This window comes from Boleophthalmus pectinirostris, unplaced genomic scaffold, assembly GCF_026225935.1.
Source record: "Boleophthalmus pectinirostris isolate CB_2022bp ecotype Guang Dong unplaced genomic scaffold, ASM2622593v1 HiC_scaffold_1, whole genome shotgun sequence".
Taxonomy (NCBI): domain Eukaryota; kingdom Metazoa; phylum Chordata; class Actinopteri; order Gobiiformes; family Gobiidae; genus Boleophthalmus; species Boleophthalmus pectinirostris.
In genome coordinates, this window is record NW_026570970.1 from 25,759,881 (window position 1) to 25,775,128 (window position 15,248).

At 40.6% G+C, this 15,248-nt stretch overlaps 2 protein-coding genes across 2 annotated transcripts in view; one reads left to right on the forward strand and one right to left on the reverse strand.

Annotated features, from left to right (window-relative positions):
• Positions 1-15,248, reverse strand: part of asic4a (acid-sensing (proton-gated) ion channel family member 4a) — a 162,653-nt gene that overhangs the window by 90,557 nt on the left and 56,848 nt on the right.
• Positions 1,469-3,558, forward strand: cxcr2 (chemokine (C-X-C motif) receptor 2). The gene is made up of 2 exons (XM_020920358.2): positions 1,469-1,566; positions 2,123-3,558. The coding sequence occupies exons 1-2, from the start codon at positions 1,510-1,512 to the stop codon at positions 3,182-3,184; spliced, it is 1,119 nt and encodes a 372-aa protein (XP_020776017.1). The 5' UTR covers positions 1,469-1,509; the 3' UTR covers positions 3,185-3,558.

The following is a 15,248-nucleotide window of genomic DNA, read 5'->3' on the forward strand; positions in this document are numbered from 1 at the left end:
ACAGTTTGTATTATAATTATTTTACATATTTAAACTAAGGCAGATCTTGTCTTTACAACCCCCGACTTGATTTAATGACTTCTGCACTGCACGGTGCAACTTTAAAACATGCTTTACCAATATTGATTCTGCTACCAAATGAGTTTCCACAACAATTTTAACACTATGGCTGTGCAGCTTTCATAATGGAAATGCAAGCGGTGATAGAGGCTAGAACTAGAACGCATAAGAAGGAAATATGTTATTATAGATGGTTTTTCATTTGTTTATTTTAATGCTCTATTAAAAGCTAAGTTGGACATGCCTGCACACACCAATATAATATAGAATGTGCTGCTTCCTAAGAGGCAGAATGCAAAGCCCAGCTATAATGAGAGCACAATCCATAATCCCCATTATACTGTGCAAACACAGCTTTAGCAAATGACTATTTACCATTATCTACTGGACTACTAGAGTTTGAATACATCTGATTTGAGTAAGCTTGTTCAATATTATTTCTAAAACTGCCAATATGAGAAGCCAGTAAATAATCACCCCTGAGTTTGTCAATTAGAAGTGTGAGGCAGTGGTGACATTGGCTCTGCTTTAGAGGTTTATACGTTTAAATGTTTTATATTATTTTAGAAACCTTTAAAAAGACGCTCATACAATATATAGTTAAGACTTGTTTTGTTAAAAAATGTAAGGGCATAAATTATAAATATGACCCTTATCAGTAAGAGGATATTATAAAGTGGTGTCTTATTAGTTTGTTTTGGAAATACAACAACAATGTGAATATGTGAACTAACTAACTAATAATAAAAGAAAAACTAACTAATAGCTAATCATCATGTCTGGCTGATTTGTTCAAACAATAGGGCTAAATTGTCACTGATCTTATGCTTCTTGCAACACTGGAATTTCCCCACTGTGAGACTAATAAAGGCATATCTTATCTTATCGTATCTTATCTTGAGCACAGATTCTCTTAATGTTGCAGACAAGTTATAACCATGCTATTCTCCATGGAAAATGCTTGTTTACTTTTCCAAATGAATGTCAAGTTTGTGGACACATGTTTTTCTATGTTTCTCGATGCAAAAAAACCCCAAAAAGTTACATATTATGGCTTTAGGACTAGTGATAATGTCATATTGCAGTTTATGGTTGTAATTTGGACACCAAGAAGAAATTTACAGAGTCATATAAATACTTTAGAATGTCACATGAAAAGTTTAAAGACACCAAAAAACCTGAAAGTGTAGACAAATGCAGAAGTGATAGCATGGATGACCAAAACACATCCACAATTACTTAGTAAGAAGTCTAGTTGCAGTGATGCTTACCCTTAACACTGTAAAAAACAATGACTTGAGGCAGCATTTTCAAGAGAAGATGGTTAGAGGTGTGAATTAACATGCAAAGGTTGTGACTAAAATAACTGATAACATCTGCACTTCCTTTTATCTTAGAAGAACATTTCAACACCAAGTGTGCACTGTGCAGAGAACAGACAACAAAAACATGAAGACGTTTATATTTTTGACTTTTTTGAGTCTGGCTCTTTCTGAAGAATATGAGGTAAGATAATTATTTAAATATGCATTTATTCTATAGGAAATATATTATAATCCATAATGTTATTATAAAGGCACTTCACTTCAGCTTCAGTAATAGACTGTTACCACACTGTTGCCACACTATGTAACTTTTAAGACAAAAAATAATAATAATAATAATAATTTTTTCCATTAAGAAATTTAAAATTTTATTGCACAAAATATGCACAGTACATGCACCATTAGTGTGAGTGGGCATGCATCTCCACAAACCTGGGTCTTATTTGGCCTGGTGTAGAACCTTCTCCTGCTTGTTTCCATGGAAATGTTCTTCCTTTGTCTTCAACTGTACGGGCACAAAACTTATCCATGGAAAATGTTCCGAAAATGGTTTTAACTTTCATTTTCCATGGAATCATGCAGGTGCATACCATCTCTTAACAGTAATAATGTGCTGAAATTGAAAATATATGATGCTTCTGACTTAAGATTGAAATAATATGCCATATATGGGTTCCACTACGAGCACTGTGGTCTTTTTATTGATGATATTGATTCAGATTCCCTTGTTTATCCAGGATGCTACTGGTTTCTCCTTTGATGGCTTCACCTTTACAGACACCATGTGGACTGGGGAGGGCAAGGCAGCTCTGTGCGATTTCAACCCTCCTGGATTCAGAACACTGGGCATCAAGCTCACTTACATTGTTGTCTTCATTTTTAGTTTCCTAGGAAACAGCCTTGTTGTTTTTGTGGTCTCCTGCATGAAGAAAGTCAGGGCAAGCACGGACATCTACTTAATGCATCTGGCAATAGCTGACCTTTTGTTTTGCCTGACTCTTCCCTTCTGGGCGGTGTACATACACTCTGGTTGGGTTTTTGGAAACGTCCTTTGCAAAATCCTTTCCGGTTTCCAAGAAGCTTCTGTGTACTCTGGAGTCTTCCTGTTAGTTTGCATTAGCATTGACCGTTACTTTGCTATAGTACGGGCTAAACGTAGCCTTTCTTCTCATAATGTTGCAGTCAAAGTCATTTGTGGAGTTGTGTGGGTAATTGCTGTAATGCTAGCCCTACCTTTTGCCATACAAAGACAAAGCATGTTCATGGACAACGAAATTGGATATATCTGCTTTGAAAATTTCACTGGTGAAAGTATGTCACACTGGCGTGTTACTGTACATGTTTTGAGACATACGATGGGGTTTTTCATCCCATTTGTTATCATGTCTGTATGCTATGGCTGCACTATCGTTAAACTATTACATTCCCGCAACCAGAAAAAGCACAAAGCCATGCGAGTTATCCTAGCTGTAGTTTTGGCATTTATCCTTTGCTGGTTGCCTTTCAATGTGTCTGTTTTGATTGACACCTTGATTCGGGGAGGGTCCTTGCCTGTGGAGACCTGTGAGACACAGTACATGGTAGAAAAGATGCTAAACGTGACACAAGTGTTTGCCTTTGCACACTGCATGATAAATCCGATCCTGTATGCCTTCATCGGGGAGAAGTTTCGAAACCAGCTTCTGTCTGCACTGTACAAACACGGGGTCATTAGCAAAAGGATCCACCAGGCTTACAGGAAGGGCTCTGTCAACAGCACTGGAAGCCTCAGATCTAGGAACACCTCCGTGACAATGTGAAGACAACCACTTTACACTGAGTGATAGATAAATACAAGATCAACTACCTATTGGGACCAATAAGTGCTTGGACACAAACACTGACATTACGCAAGTTGCAAGTTGTAAATTCTGTAAATAATCCTATTCTTCACAGCTTTTTTGCTATAATTCACATTTTTATTTGGTGTTCAGTATAGTAATTATAATAATTATACTTATATATCCATGAGTTTCAGAAAGATGACAATTCAGGACAGTTGTTATAAGAGTTAACAATTTAAAGCCAAATGCTATGTGTTTTGATTTGGAAAAACTCTTCAAATTGCTGCTAAATTTGAGCTAAAACCCATGAATATCTGTAAAATGCTGTAAAGTGCTTCGAAGTTCTTAATAAACTTTATTAATAAACTTCACTGTCCATTTTTTACAGATTTTATTTTCTAAACAGTGTAGTGTATAATTTTATAATAGCAATCTAACAAACAATAACAAGAAACAATTGCAAGCAGACGTAATAGTACATCTGATGGGGTTGTAATTTTAGATTCCCTATTTAAAAGTGCAGTATGTAAGTTTTATGGTGTGGAATGTTCCAGAGTGAGGTATTAAAGTTATCTGCCATTGTGCATTATTTTAACTGCAGCGGTTTAAAAATACATTGAAAAAACAAATGCATACATTACTGTGCATTACTATGTGCTTCTTTTCACAGATATGACCAGTAACAAGTAGCTTTGTGGCATCACTTTATTGTCTCTGTTGTCAAGTCCTGTCAAGTTAAATGTCATACTGTGGAACATTCTTCTCAAAACCATAACATCCCTTCAAAGATCCTCCACCAGAAAAGTTACATAGTGCAGCTTCAGTTTTTTTCCCTATGCATTTTAGAGAGTATGTATAGTGCAGATTTCATTTATCATCTGTCTTGTGCATCTGTGTGCGAACACCACTATTTTCCTGTTAACCCCAAACACATCTGGAGGCCCCTGCTTGTCCCCCTTTGACCCCTCCATTTTGTCCTGGCCCCCATTAGGCCATGTGCTGCTCTGGTGTCACACACAAATCTCCTGGAGCTAAAAAAACGCTCTCTCCTTCCACCCTGTCAACCAGAGAATGTCTCACAGCGATTGGGTCCCCCTTCCCCTTCCCCAGGTAAATAGCTTGGTCTTCTTTGTCAGACAGGTAGAGACATGTGGAAATGAATGTGTTGGATAGCCTTCGCAGCCTCTTTATTGTGTATACTGACTGCTGTAGATAATGCGCTATAGGGTCCACTCCTACTTCACGCTGAGTTATACCTATAGGTTTGATTAGCCAGGTTTCAATACACAAAACTGTGTGTGTAAACAAGTCAAAGGCCCAACATATCACTCAAGGTTAACGCGTGGAGTAGTGGCTAAACTAAATGGAGATTGTGATGTGAAATTGAAAGGGCCTATATTACGCAAAATTGACTATTGTGAGTTTTAAGATATGTTATAATGTTGTTACCTCCCAAAAAACATACCTGGAGTTGTTTAGTTTCATTCACACATGTTTGAGTAATCCTTTATTGTCTGTCTTCATCTCCAAAGCTCAAACTACTTATACTCTGTTCCCACTTGTGATGTCATGAAGCAGCAGGAGCAGCAAACTTTTACTTTTTGTTCAATATAATAAAGCAATTCCAAGGCTGAAATCATCCAAATGATTCTGGTGAAGGTGTATGGAGTTAAAAAAAACAAAAACAAAATCCAGGTATATTTCTGATGAGGAAACATTATAACTAGGGGTGTCAAATTATCACGTTAATTGCGATTAATTAATTACAGTCATATTTAGCTCGTTATGTTTTTTAATCGCATTAATCTCATTTTTAATCTCTAACTTTACTGTTTCTGTATGTGAGTTGCGTTATTATAAAACCTGTTTTTATGTGTTGTTTGGACAACAACACACACACACAAACAAAAACACATTTATACACTTTTTTATTTCGGTAATTCCACTCATTGCCGGAAACCCACACAAAACGCGCGCAGTAAGAGTGATGTAAACGTCATGTTCACGTTCGAGGCATCAGTCGCACAATGGACAAGGTCGAAGAGCCAGTAGAACAGAGGCAGCAGTGCACAGGTAAAAACACATTCGTGTCTTGGAAATTATTCTCCCGACGTAAAATATAAAAGAAAATAACAAATATAAAATCACCTACAACTTAAATGTCACTGGTGAAAACAACCTGCATAGGCTCATGATGTCTGCACTACTGTCCTATAGTGACCTGCCACATGAGGGGACACGCACACAAACACCCAAACACAAACACACACAAACACAAACACACACCTTCATCATCGTCATCAACCTGAGAACGCGCGGACCACGTTTCCTTCCGTAGACACTGCGCAGACACCGACGTGCTTCCGTGCGCCGCGTGTGAATCGTGGTTTCTCGCGTACGCTGCATAAACCGCGCTTCCTCCTGTGCGCCTCTAAACCAGAACTAACACCAAGACTAAAACCAGGACTAATCCAGTCCAGGACTAAACCAGGACTAAACCAGGTCTAAACCAGGACTAAACCAGGACTAAACCAGAACTAAAACCAGGTCTAAAACAGGACTTAACCAGGACTAAAGCAGGACTAAACCAGGACTAAACCAGGACTAAAACCAGAACTAAAACCAGGTCTAAACCAGGTCTAAACCAGGACTAAAGCAGGACTAAACCAGGACTAAACCAGAACTAAAACCAGAACTAAAACCAGGTCTAAACCAGGTCTAAACCAGGACTACACCAGAACTAACACCAGGACTAAAACAGGATTAACCCATTCCAGGACTAAACTAGGACTAAAGCAGGTCTAAACCAGGACTAAAACAAGGACTAAAACCAGTGATCTCATATATAAAGCATTTCTCTATCAATAATATTTTTAATATGGTTAAGGAAAGACTGGACTTTTTATTGTCTTTAAGTAGACAAAAGTTATTATGTTCAGATTTCCTCGTCTTTGCTACTTTACAGCAAACAGTTTCTTATTCATGGAGACTTGGGCTCAACAGCCAATTTGAAGAGATTTGTTAAACAATAAATGACTTTATAAAGTCACTTTTTTTAATCTATATCAGTCTTTTGATCTGCCACAATAATGTAATAATGAATTTAAATGAAAATACCTCAAATTGAAGGCTTTTCTCAGCAATTTTTAGGTGAGATTAAAAAGAGATTAATTAGATTAATTAATTACAGATCATAATTAATTAATCTCTCAATTTTTTTAATCGCATGACAGCACTAATTATAACATTAAAAAAGTGTAATTTGAGCCCTTGAAGATACTGGAGACTGAAAAACATTTTAAGGTTTTACAAAGAGTTGTATAACAGTCCTAACTGAATTGTGATTGCGTAACAGTGAATCACAACCTTAGAAAAAAGACTACTGATCATATTAGATACTGCAGTCCAAACATTCAATTACTGTCAATGAAAATCTACCTCTATACTGTACTACTTGTTCTCTGAGGGACCCCTAGAGATCCAAGCCTTTGCCTGCATTGCCATATTAGATATAAACACCCATGCCTAGACTTCAATTGTGTGTAAACCTGACAATAAGAATAGAACCTTACACAGAAAAACAATATGGAAAAATGTATGCCAAATTAATGAATGAACAAATTAAAACAATGCAACACGATAGTAAAAGTGTGGCTGAGCAGCTCATATTTTTTCTATGTAATCAATTCAAAGGAGCAATTATTCACTCTAAGCATGAGTTGTGGCAGTTGAAACTATTAGAAAATAAAGTTGTGTTTTGTATTAAGACTGCACCAGGTGTTCTAGTCCCTCGTGTACCTCAGCTTTATATCACAGCTCCAAGTGTGATGTGAGGAATTGACATTTTTAATCTGCCTCTCTCCTCCTCGTGATCTACAGGACTGAACCGGAGACAGGGCCCGGGCATGAATCTCCACAACGCATTCATCCTGCAGCCACCGTAAAGCATATCCCCCACCACCCTATGTATCTGATCATAAACGTGAAATATTTCCCAACATCTGCACTAAAAAGACGGAAAGCAATTTAATGTCATAAATATCGTGAAGGCAGGATATGACACATGTATCAGCACATATTTAGGCATAGACTTTTAACGGGATTGGAAATGATCTCTATTGATAAAAGAGATGAACAAATAAATTATAAAACAAACAGCGAGAGGATTGGCTGGAAGAATATGTAGCCTTTATCACAATGCAAGCCCGTGCCAGCAGTTGTCTATGATGAGTAATGGCCCAAATGTTGATAGCAGACATTGCAATTTGGAGTATTATTCAATCATTTTAAATATTTGCTGCACGGTCCTTTAGCTTACAGACAAAATCAAATTGGTAGAAATGCGATTCATCATTTATTCATTAATTTGAAATAAATCCAGCATATCGTATGTAGCTTACATAAAGGGGCACTATGTAATAGGGATATCGTATCGTAGTGTATCATCAAAAGTCTCACAAAAATAATGAGTCATCTCCATCCCTTTGCTTCACATCATGGTTATGGTGCAGTAACAGTTAAACAGAAAAAAAAACTACAATTACCATGATCCTTTGCTCTGTTTCAGTCCAATCTGCATGGTGTAATAACAGTTAAATTTTAATTATTTGGATTATGACAAAAAAGCAATATGTTCATAATTTGGTTAGCCTTCACAAAATATCACAATAAATATGATACTGTGAGATGCATATGATATTGTGGAAAGATCATATCAAGAGATTTGGATATTATTACATGCCTACTATGTGTGAGAGATTTGAGGTGTTTTTTAATACAATAAGATTTTAGTTGTTAAGAGTTGAATAACTAGTTTGGCCAATGATTGGTTAATTCTTTAAATAATGTGGTCTATTTAAAAATGGTTTACTGGGATTATCTTACATTATTAAAAATATAGTTTCAATATCATCTTTTCGCAGTATATCTCTCTAGCAATATATCCTGTTTCAAACTTTTCTAGTGGAGGGTCTTCCACCTTCTCTCCATGGAGATGTTATGTGTCTGGAATGTTCCACAGTATGGCAGTAAACATATCTATTCCAAGGACAATTTACAGATGAGATCTGTGGAGTAGTGACACCGTTCACAGTAAGAATTCATGTTTTTCAAGGTATTTTTGCATAATAAAATACATAAATAATGAAATAAATGCTGTAGATACATACTACACCACTATGAAACATTTCAAGTATGTGCTGAGCACATATATTAAAAGTTTTTACATTTTCATATTCTAAAATTCTCTCCTTCCTCTATAGTACTTCCCGGAGGTAACTTTAAAATTGTTTTACAAGATAATGTAATCGTAATGAGCTTTGTGCTAATTGCAGACCACAATGCACAATGAACAGAACAGCACAGCGCCATTACACATCTCGTAAAATGGTAAATCACCAGTTGATTGTCTCTAAAACAGATGTACAGGTAGTGAATGCGTTTGGTTCTCACATTGACTGCACAGGGGTCAAAGTAAATGACACAAGACTTTCATTTCCGTGAGAGCCTGCTGGGACTAAACACTACTGTATCTCACTAAAGCCATTAGGCACTTTTGTCAGATCCCACTTAATACATAATACATTTTCTATGGAGGCCTCCAAACTGCAAATTATGAGCTGACAAGGACACTACACCAGTTGATCTGTAGTACGACCTGGGATTGATGGGAAACAATATATAGAGTCTTAAAGAGTATTAAGTATTGAAATGGTCTGCAATTATTCAAGTAACATAATTTCCTCTACAAACAACAAAATATTGTTTCTTATCATATGTAAAAGCTGCTAACCCTGTAGTACACGTTAAAACACTAATCGCAAATCTAAGCAAAATCTTAATGTTTGTCAGAAAAAATGTGATTAATATTTCAACCCTTGTATTTAGCATTAACTTGTTTATTCAAGTCGTGTAATCTATACTTCTTCATTTTAATCTTTTTTTTGCTCTATACAGAAATGTGGTGGACAATGCTCAGATTTGTTTCATTAATCACCCCAGAGCAACTTTTATATAGGCACTTTAAAAAATGTATGAACAGCCATTAAATTCTGCTGTCTAAAAACCTGTTGAAACATCTGTTCTATATATTTGTTCAGTGTCATTTGTATATTTGGTTTATTTGAGTTGAGTCAAACGCTTATACACACTCTCACCAAACAGTCCTATGCAATATGCTTATTGCAAGAGCTAATTTGCTGCACTTGTCCCTTGACGTAGAATAGACTGCCACTTCCTTTAGTTAACTGCTCCCCTGCAAGTCACTCACATGGTGTGAAAACAGGAAACCACATTATAGTGAATTAGGCAACAAAATAAGTCAACAGAAGTGTGATGTTGTGAATTAGGGTGTTTACCTACACACCCAAAATCTGATCTTTATCTGGTCTCTAAAGATTCAGAGAGATTCAGATTATTTAAATGTCATGTGAACAGTTACATCTGGTTTCTTTCTGTCTGTTCAAACTAGTGACGATTATGACAAGGACAACGATACAAAAAGGGCAAACTAATGTAGCAAAGACAAACACAATAATCCTATGATTTAAAACTGAAAGAGTTATACTAAAATTCATTGTATTTTGTCTTCCAATTCAAAAGCTATTCTTAAAAAGAAATAATTGATTGCCCGATACATGTCACTAGGTGCATGATCAGATTTGTCTTGGGTATAACATACAACAAAAATCTGAATAATAACTGGGTCATCATTCTACTTATCTGATTTTTACTGTCCCTATAAATGTCCCTGCCAGACATTTATTTAGGCAAAAATGTCTAAAGAGAAGCAACAATGGATTACTTCCAACAACTAAACAACTGCATGAGCGTGCAGTCCCACCTGTTTGGAGTCCTAACAGGCACACGAGACAGCTGACTTAACGTTTTCAGGCTAATTAATACCATGTAATTTGTCCCTGTGTAACATGTAGCTCTTTAACATAACAGCACTTGTATGGGCTGTGCCCGAGCAGAAGCCCTGTTTGAGGAGGAGGGCCCAGGGGCGCGCTTGATTCGCTCATCAACATAACGAGGTAATTTTAAAGAGATTGCCGCAGAGAACCATAATGGGCCTATCATCAGTTTGGCAGCATGACCTTTACTAACAAAGCATAAAAAGCTCTTCTGTGCACAGGCCAGCCCTCACGTCAACTTTTTTCAATAGTGAGTAGGGTAAATTGATAATGATACAGACCAATATGTGCATGTGTTCATTTATTTCCCTGGCAGTTAGCAGTTGGCCTGTTTGATGGTAGCATATTGTTTATGTTTTAAGTTAATGGGAATGGTAGCAATTCGCAAGTCAGATACAAAGATGTATATGCAAAGTTTATACTAAAATTATCCACAGTCCAGGAATATACTGTGCTGCAACCCAAATAAAATAGCCAATAGGCTAATCCTTGTAGGAAACACTTTTACTCAAGTAACAACAATATAACTTGATATAACTAATAACTAGGGGTGGGTGACAAACTATACCTTGTTTCTAGGGAGGCATTTAGGCAATGGAGCGCCCTCTGTTGTCAGCAATGAAAAAAACAAATGAAGTACTTAGGCCATGGCATTTGAATGCCATGCTAACAAAGTCATGTCTTTGTTGTCAACGAAATTTGACACCAAGTCTGGAGATGTCCAGAGTTTTACCTGCGATGCAACAATCTGGGTAGCATTTCTGCATGCAGCACAGAGGGGAAAATGTTTAATTTATGGATTAATGACAAGTGTGAATGATGCAAAAATACTATTCCATGTATGTATTGGATAAGGGACAACAATATAACAGCATGGTTTCATGGTTTCATTTTAAAGCATAATACATGTTCTTTAATAGCTTCACTTCCAAAGCTTTCAGGTACTTTTTCTTTACATGTTTTACCTATAGTGGAGGAACTGGCATTTCACCTTCATTCTTTCCTCATTCCTTTAGGGCTTTGTTTGGCCGTGCAGCTGAATGCTCTCATGCAGAACATGGAAGTGGCCTCCCAAGTCGTTATCGATCTGACCACGGCACCAAAAGATCAGGCTGTTTTCCATTTATGTGACACTGATCAAAACCAAACCTCCATGTTTTGGCCCCAGGGATATGTACAAGCTTAAATGCATGAATATAATGCTATGAAACATGCAAGACAATGTGTGGATGCAGAGGGTACTACAGAAAGAGTTCAAGAGAAGTGAATATTTACCTACAAGTCAGTAGTAGAAAAAAGTAACTTTAGAAGCACAAGCACCAGTACTGTATTCACTACTTACTACTGCTAGGACAACATCATATTGGTATTTTGCAGCTGATGTTATTGTGGCAACCGAGGGGTTCAACACTCCGGGAAATGTTAAGTTTTATGATGTGTTGCTGCAACAACGCCACCCCAAATCTAGTTTGGGGAAATGAAATCTAAACGTAAGGCCCACAGGTAAGCATATCATTAAGGGAGAGAGAGCCAGGTTCCATCATTTGCACAAATCTTTATTTCTTTTCTATTTTAAAAGACAGATTTAAGTGATTTAAAAGTAGCTACATCCATAAAAAAAAATCAGCAAACAGTAAAACACTACAGTGAGAAAACGAGTACACAATATTGAAAATGCAAAGCAAAACCCCAAAACCCGAAGCAAAACTGAAGCAAAACAAAACAGAGCAAAACAAAATAAAACAAAAAGCAAAACCAAATAAAACAAAAAAAAAAAACAAAAACAAAATAAAACAAAAAAAAAAAAAAACAGCAGAGGTGGTGTCCTCACGCCGCTGCAGGCCCCCGCTGACACCTAGAAAATTAAATTTTGGAATTAAAATCGGAGCCTGCAGTGCAAGGATCTGGGCTAAACATACCGTGGTTGAAGGTGACGGTGCGTAATCCCCAGGCTTAATCGAAGGCGACTACACAGAATAACACCGTCCAGACGTGGTCCAAACACGTGGACCGGCACACGCTACAAACACACAATTTAGAGGAGTATCGGGCGTGCATTACCTTATCAGGGAGACGAAAGCGCGCCCTAGGTGCTCCGTGATTCGGAGACGCGAGGGACAGATGTGGTGAGAGCACCGGCCAAGCAGCGGCCAAGCAGCGACACTAAAAGGAAACGTGATGGGAAATTTGATGTAACGGGCATAGAATTTACCAAGTGAACGTTACCTGAGCTGGAGGACAGAGTGGCCACAAGGAGAGGCCCGGAAGAGCGTGTGAGCCAAAAGGGGGAACGACTGAGAAGGGAGCGCTTAAATAGCCCATCAGCGCAGCGCCACGGAACGCCAGGTAAGAGCACCTGCAGCCTAGACCCTCAAAGCCGGTCTTGCCACATTCTACACCCCCCGGTTTGCATCGTCGACCCGACGATGAAGAGATGCATCTTAGCACCATGGTCTAACCACCACATAGGTGGCCCTAGATGACGATTCGGCCACATCAACTCCCCTAGATGGCTGTCCAGCTATGGACCTTGGAAGATGATGGGGATTGTGGTGGTGGCCAGCTGTTGACCGAGTAGACCTGCGCACGGTGACCTGATCAGGATAACAACGAGTTGCTGGCTCAGGTGCAGACGGCGCCTGGCCAGCCGAAGGAGCAAGAAGAGCCGCTGATGGTTCTGGAGCCCTAGAAACTTGCGATAAAGAGGCCTGAGAGGGTGGGGGCGGCACCACTACTACAGGGAGCAAGGCTGCTGGCGGTGAGGCAGACACCTGCACAAATAATTCATCCTCAAAGGACAGTTCGTCGTCCGGCACTGGAGCTGAAGGTGCAACAGGAGGACTCACGACAGGTAGGGGAGCCGGAGAGTCACTATTATGCAAGGGCTTCAGCAAGGACCGGTGTATTCTTTTCACTTTAGTCTGCTGATCCACTGGGGCCACAGTGTATACAACACCACCTTCTCTTGGGGCTTGAAGCACTACATGGGTGACTGGGCCCCACAGATCTTGGGTCTTTCGACGACCCTTGGCACTGTGGTCGCGAAGTAGCACCAGTTGGCCTTCCTTAAGTACCACCTCTCTTACGTTCTGGTCATGATTTGCCTTTCTGCGTGCAGCAGCTAAGCGTAGTCTCTCCCTGGCACCATCAAAGGCCACCTGAAGGCGTGCCTGGTGCTCCTGCACCCACTCATGCACAGTTCCCCCCACAGGTTCTGGCACCCGACTGAGTAGGAAGTCGATCGGCAGTCGCGGCTCCTGCCCAAACATCAAAAAGAAGGGCGACTCGCCTGTAGACTGATGAGGAGTGGTGTTGTAGGCGTACAGCACCTGAGGCAGGCAAGAACTCCAGTCTCTCTTACGGGATGTAGGCAGCGCACGCAACATGTTGTGCAGCGTGCGGTTGAAGCGTTCGCACTGCCCATTACCTGCTGGGTGGTATGGGGTAGTGCGAGACTTGATGATCCCGTACAAGCTGCACAACTGCTGAATGAGTTTACTTTCAAAATGCCGGCCCTGGTCGGAGTGGATGCGAGCCGGCACGCCAAACTTTGCAAACCACTCCGTAACCAGGACCTGCGCCACTGTAGAGGCGAGCTGGTTGCGGGTTGGGACGGCCAAGGTGTATTTGCTAAAAACATCGGTCATTATCAGCACATTCTCCAGACCATCAGGAGTTGGCTCCAGTAGTGTAAAGTCCACTGCAACAATCTCATTCGGCTGCGAAGCCAGTAAGTGGCTCATGAACGCGTGCGCAACAGGTTGATTGTCCTTTGCATGCTGACATCTCTCGCAAGCCTGGCACCATTGGGCTACCTCACGGGACATACCAGGCCAATAGCACCTGGAACGCAACAGGGCTAAAGTCCTTTCTATACCTTGGTGTCCATGCTCCTGATGGACTTGGGTGAGGGCATCCTGAACAAGGGCTCTGGGCAGAAGAAGTTGATACACAGCCCCACCACCATCAGGACGAAACACCTGCCGATACAGCAGCCCCTCTAACTCAACCAAGCGGTCCCACTGGGCCAGCACTAAAAGGGCAGTGGAAGAAAGGGCTCGTCGCTCTATACGAGTGGGCTGTCGATTCTGTTGCCAGAAGGTCAGGATCTCCTGAAGGGTGGGGTCAGACTGCTGAAGCTCCCGGAGGTCAGCAGGGGCAACATAAGGGAGGACAGTCACCACAGACTGTGTTGCCCGTGTAGCTACTCCTTGCAAAGCTTGCTGCAACTGCTCAGGCAAGCACGTGCCCAAGGCCCTGGATGCCGATACCTGTGAAGTGGTGCCAGGCTGACGAGACAAAGCGTCAGCGTTTTTATTACACTTACCTGAACGGTACTTCAACTCAAAATCAAACGAAGCTAACTGGGCGGCCCAACGCTGCTCAACAGCTCCCAGTTTGGCAGATGCAAGATGGACTCAGGGGGTTGTTGTCAGTATAGACCATGCATCTATGGCCTAGGAGATACTCCCTGAACTTCTCAGTCATAGCCCACTTAAGGCCCAGCAACTCAAGCTTCATAGAGCTGTAGTTGGACATATTACGCTCAGTCGGACTCAGCCCTCGACTGGACGTAGGCAATAGGCCGCACCTTCCCTTCCTGCTCCTGGGAGAGCACTGCCCCCAATCCAGCATGACTTGCATCAACCTCCAAAATGAATGGGAGGGAGAAGTCAGCGTAGGCAAGTACCGGAGCCATGGTGAGCTTGGCTTTTAGAGCCTCAAAGCTCTGCTGACATTCTGGGGTCCAGGGTCCAGCATCACTCCGGACGGGCCTTTTCCTGGACTTCTTACCAGTCAGTTCAGCAACTCTGCGATGTAGGGGAGCAGCCAGTTTGGCGAAACCCTTGACAAAACGCCGGTAGTAGCTGGCGAATCCAAGGAAGGAACGGAGTTCCGTAGCCGTGGATGGTGTAGGCCAGTTAACTACTACTTCAATTTTGCTGGGGTCCGTGGCGACTCCCTGATCGGAGATCACATGACCCAGGTAGTGCACCTCCCGCTGGAAGAAACGGCACTTGCTCAGTTTAGCCTTGAGCCCTTCTTTCTGCAACCTCCCCAGCACCACGCCCAGCCTCTCCAGATGTTGCTGTACCGTGGACGAAAATATAACAATATCATCCAGG

Bases quoted from the DNA above. Each gene is read 5' to 3' on its own strand.
- cxcr2 (XM_020920358.2), top strand. From the start codon at position 1,510: ATGAAGACGTTTATATTTTTGACTTTTTTGAGTCTGGCTCTTTCTGAA. The intron at 1,567-2,122 runs GTAAGATAATTA...TTGTTTATCCAG, and splicing joins CTCTTTCTGAAGAATATGAG to GATGCTACTGGTTTCTCCTT.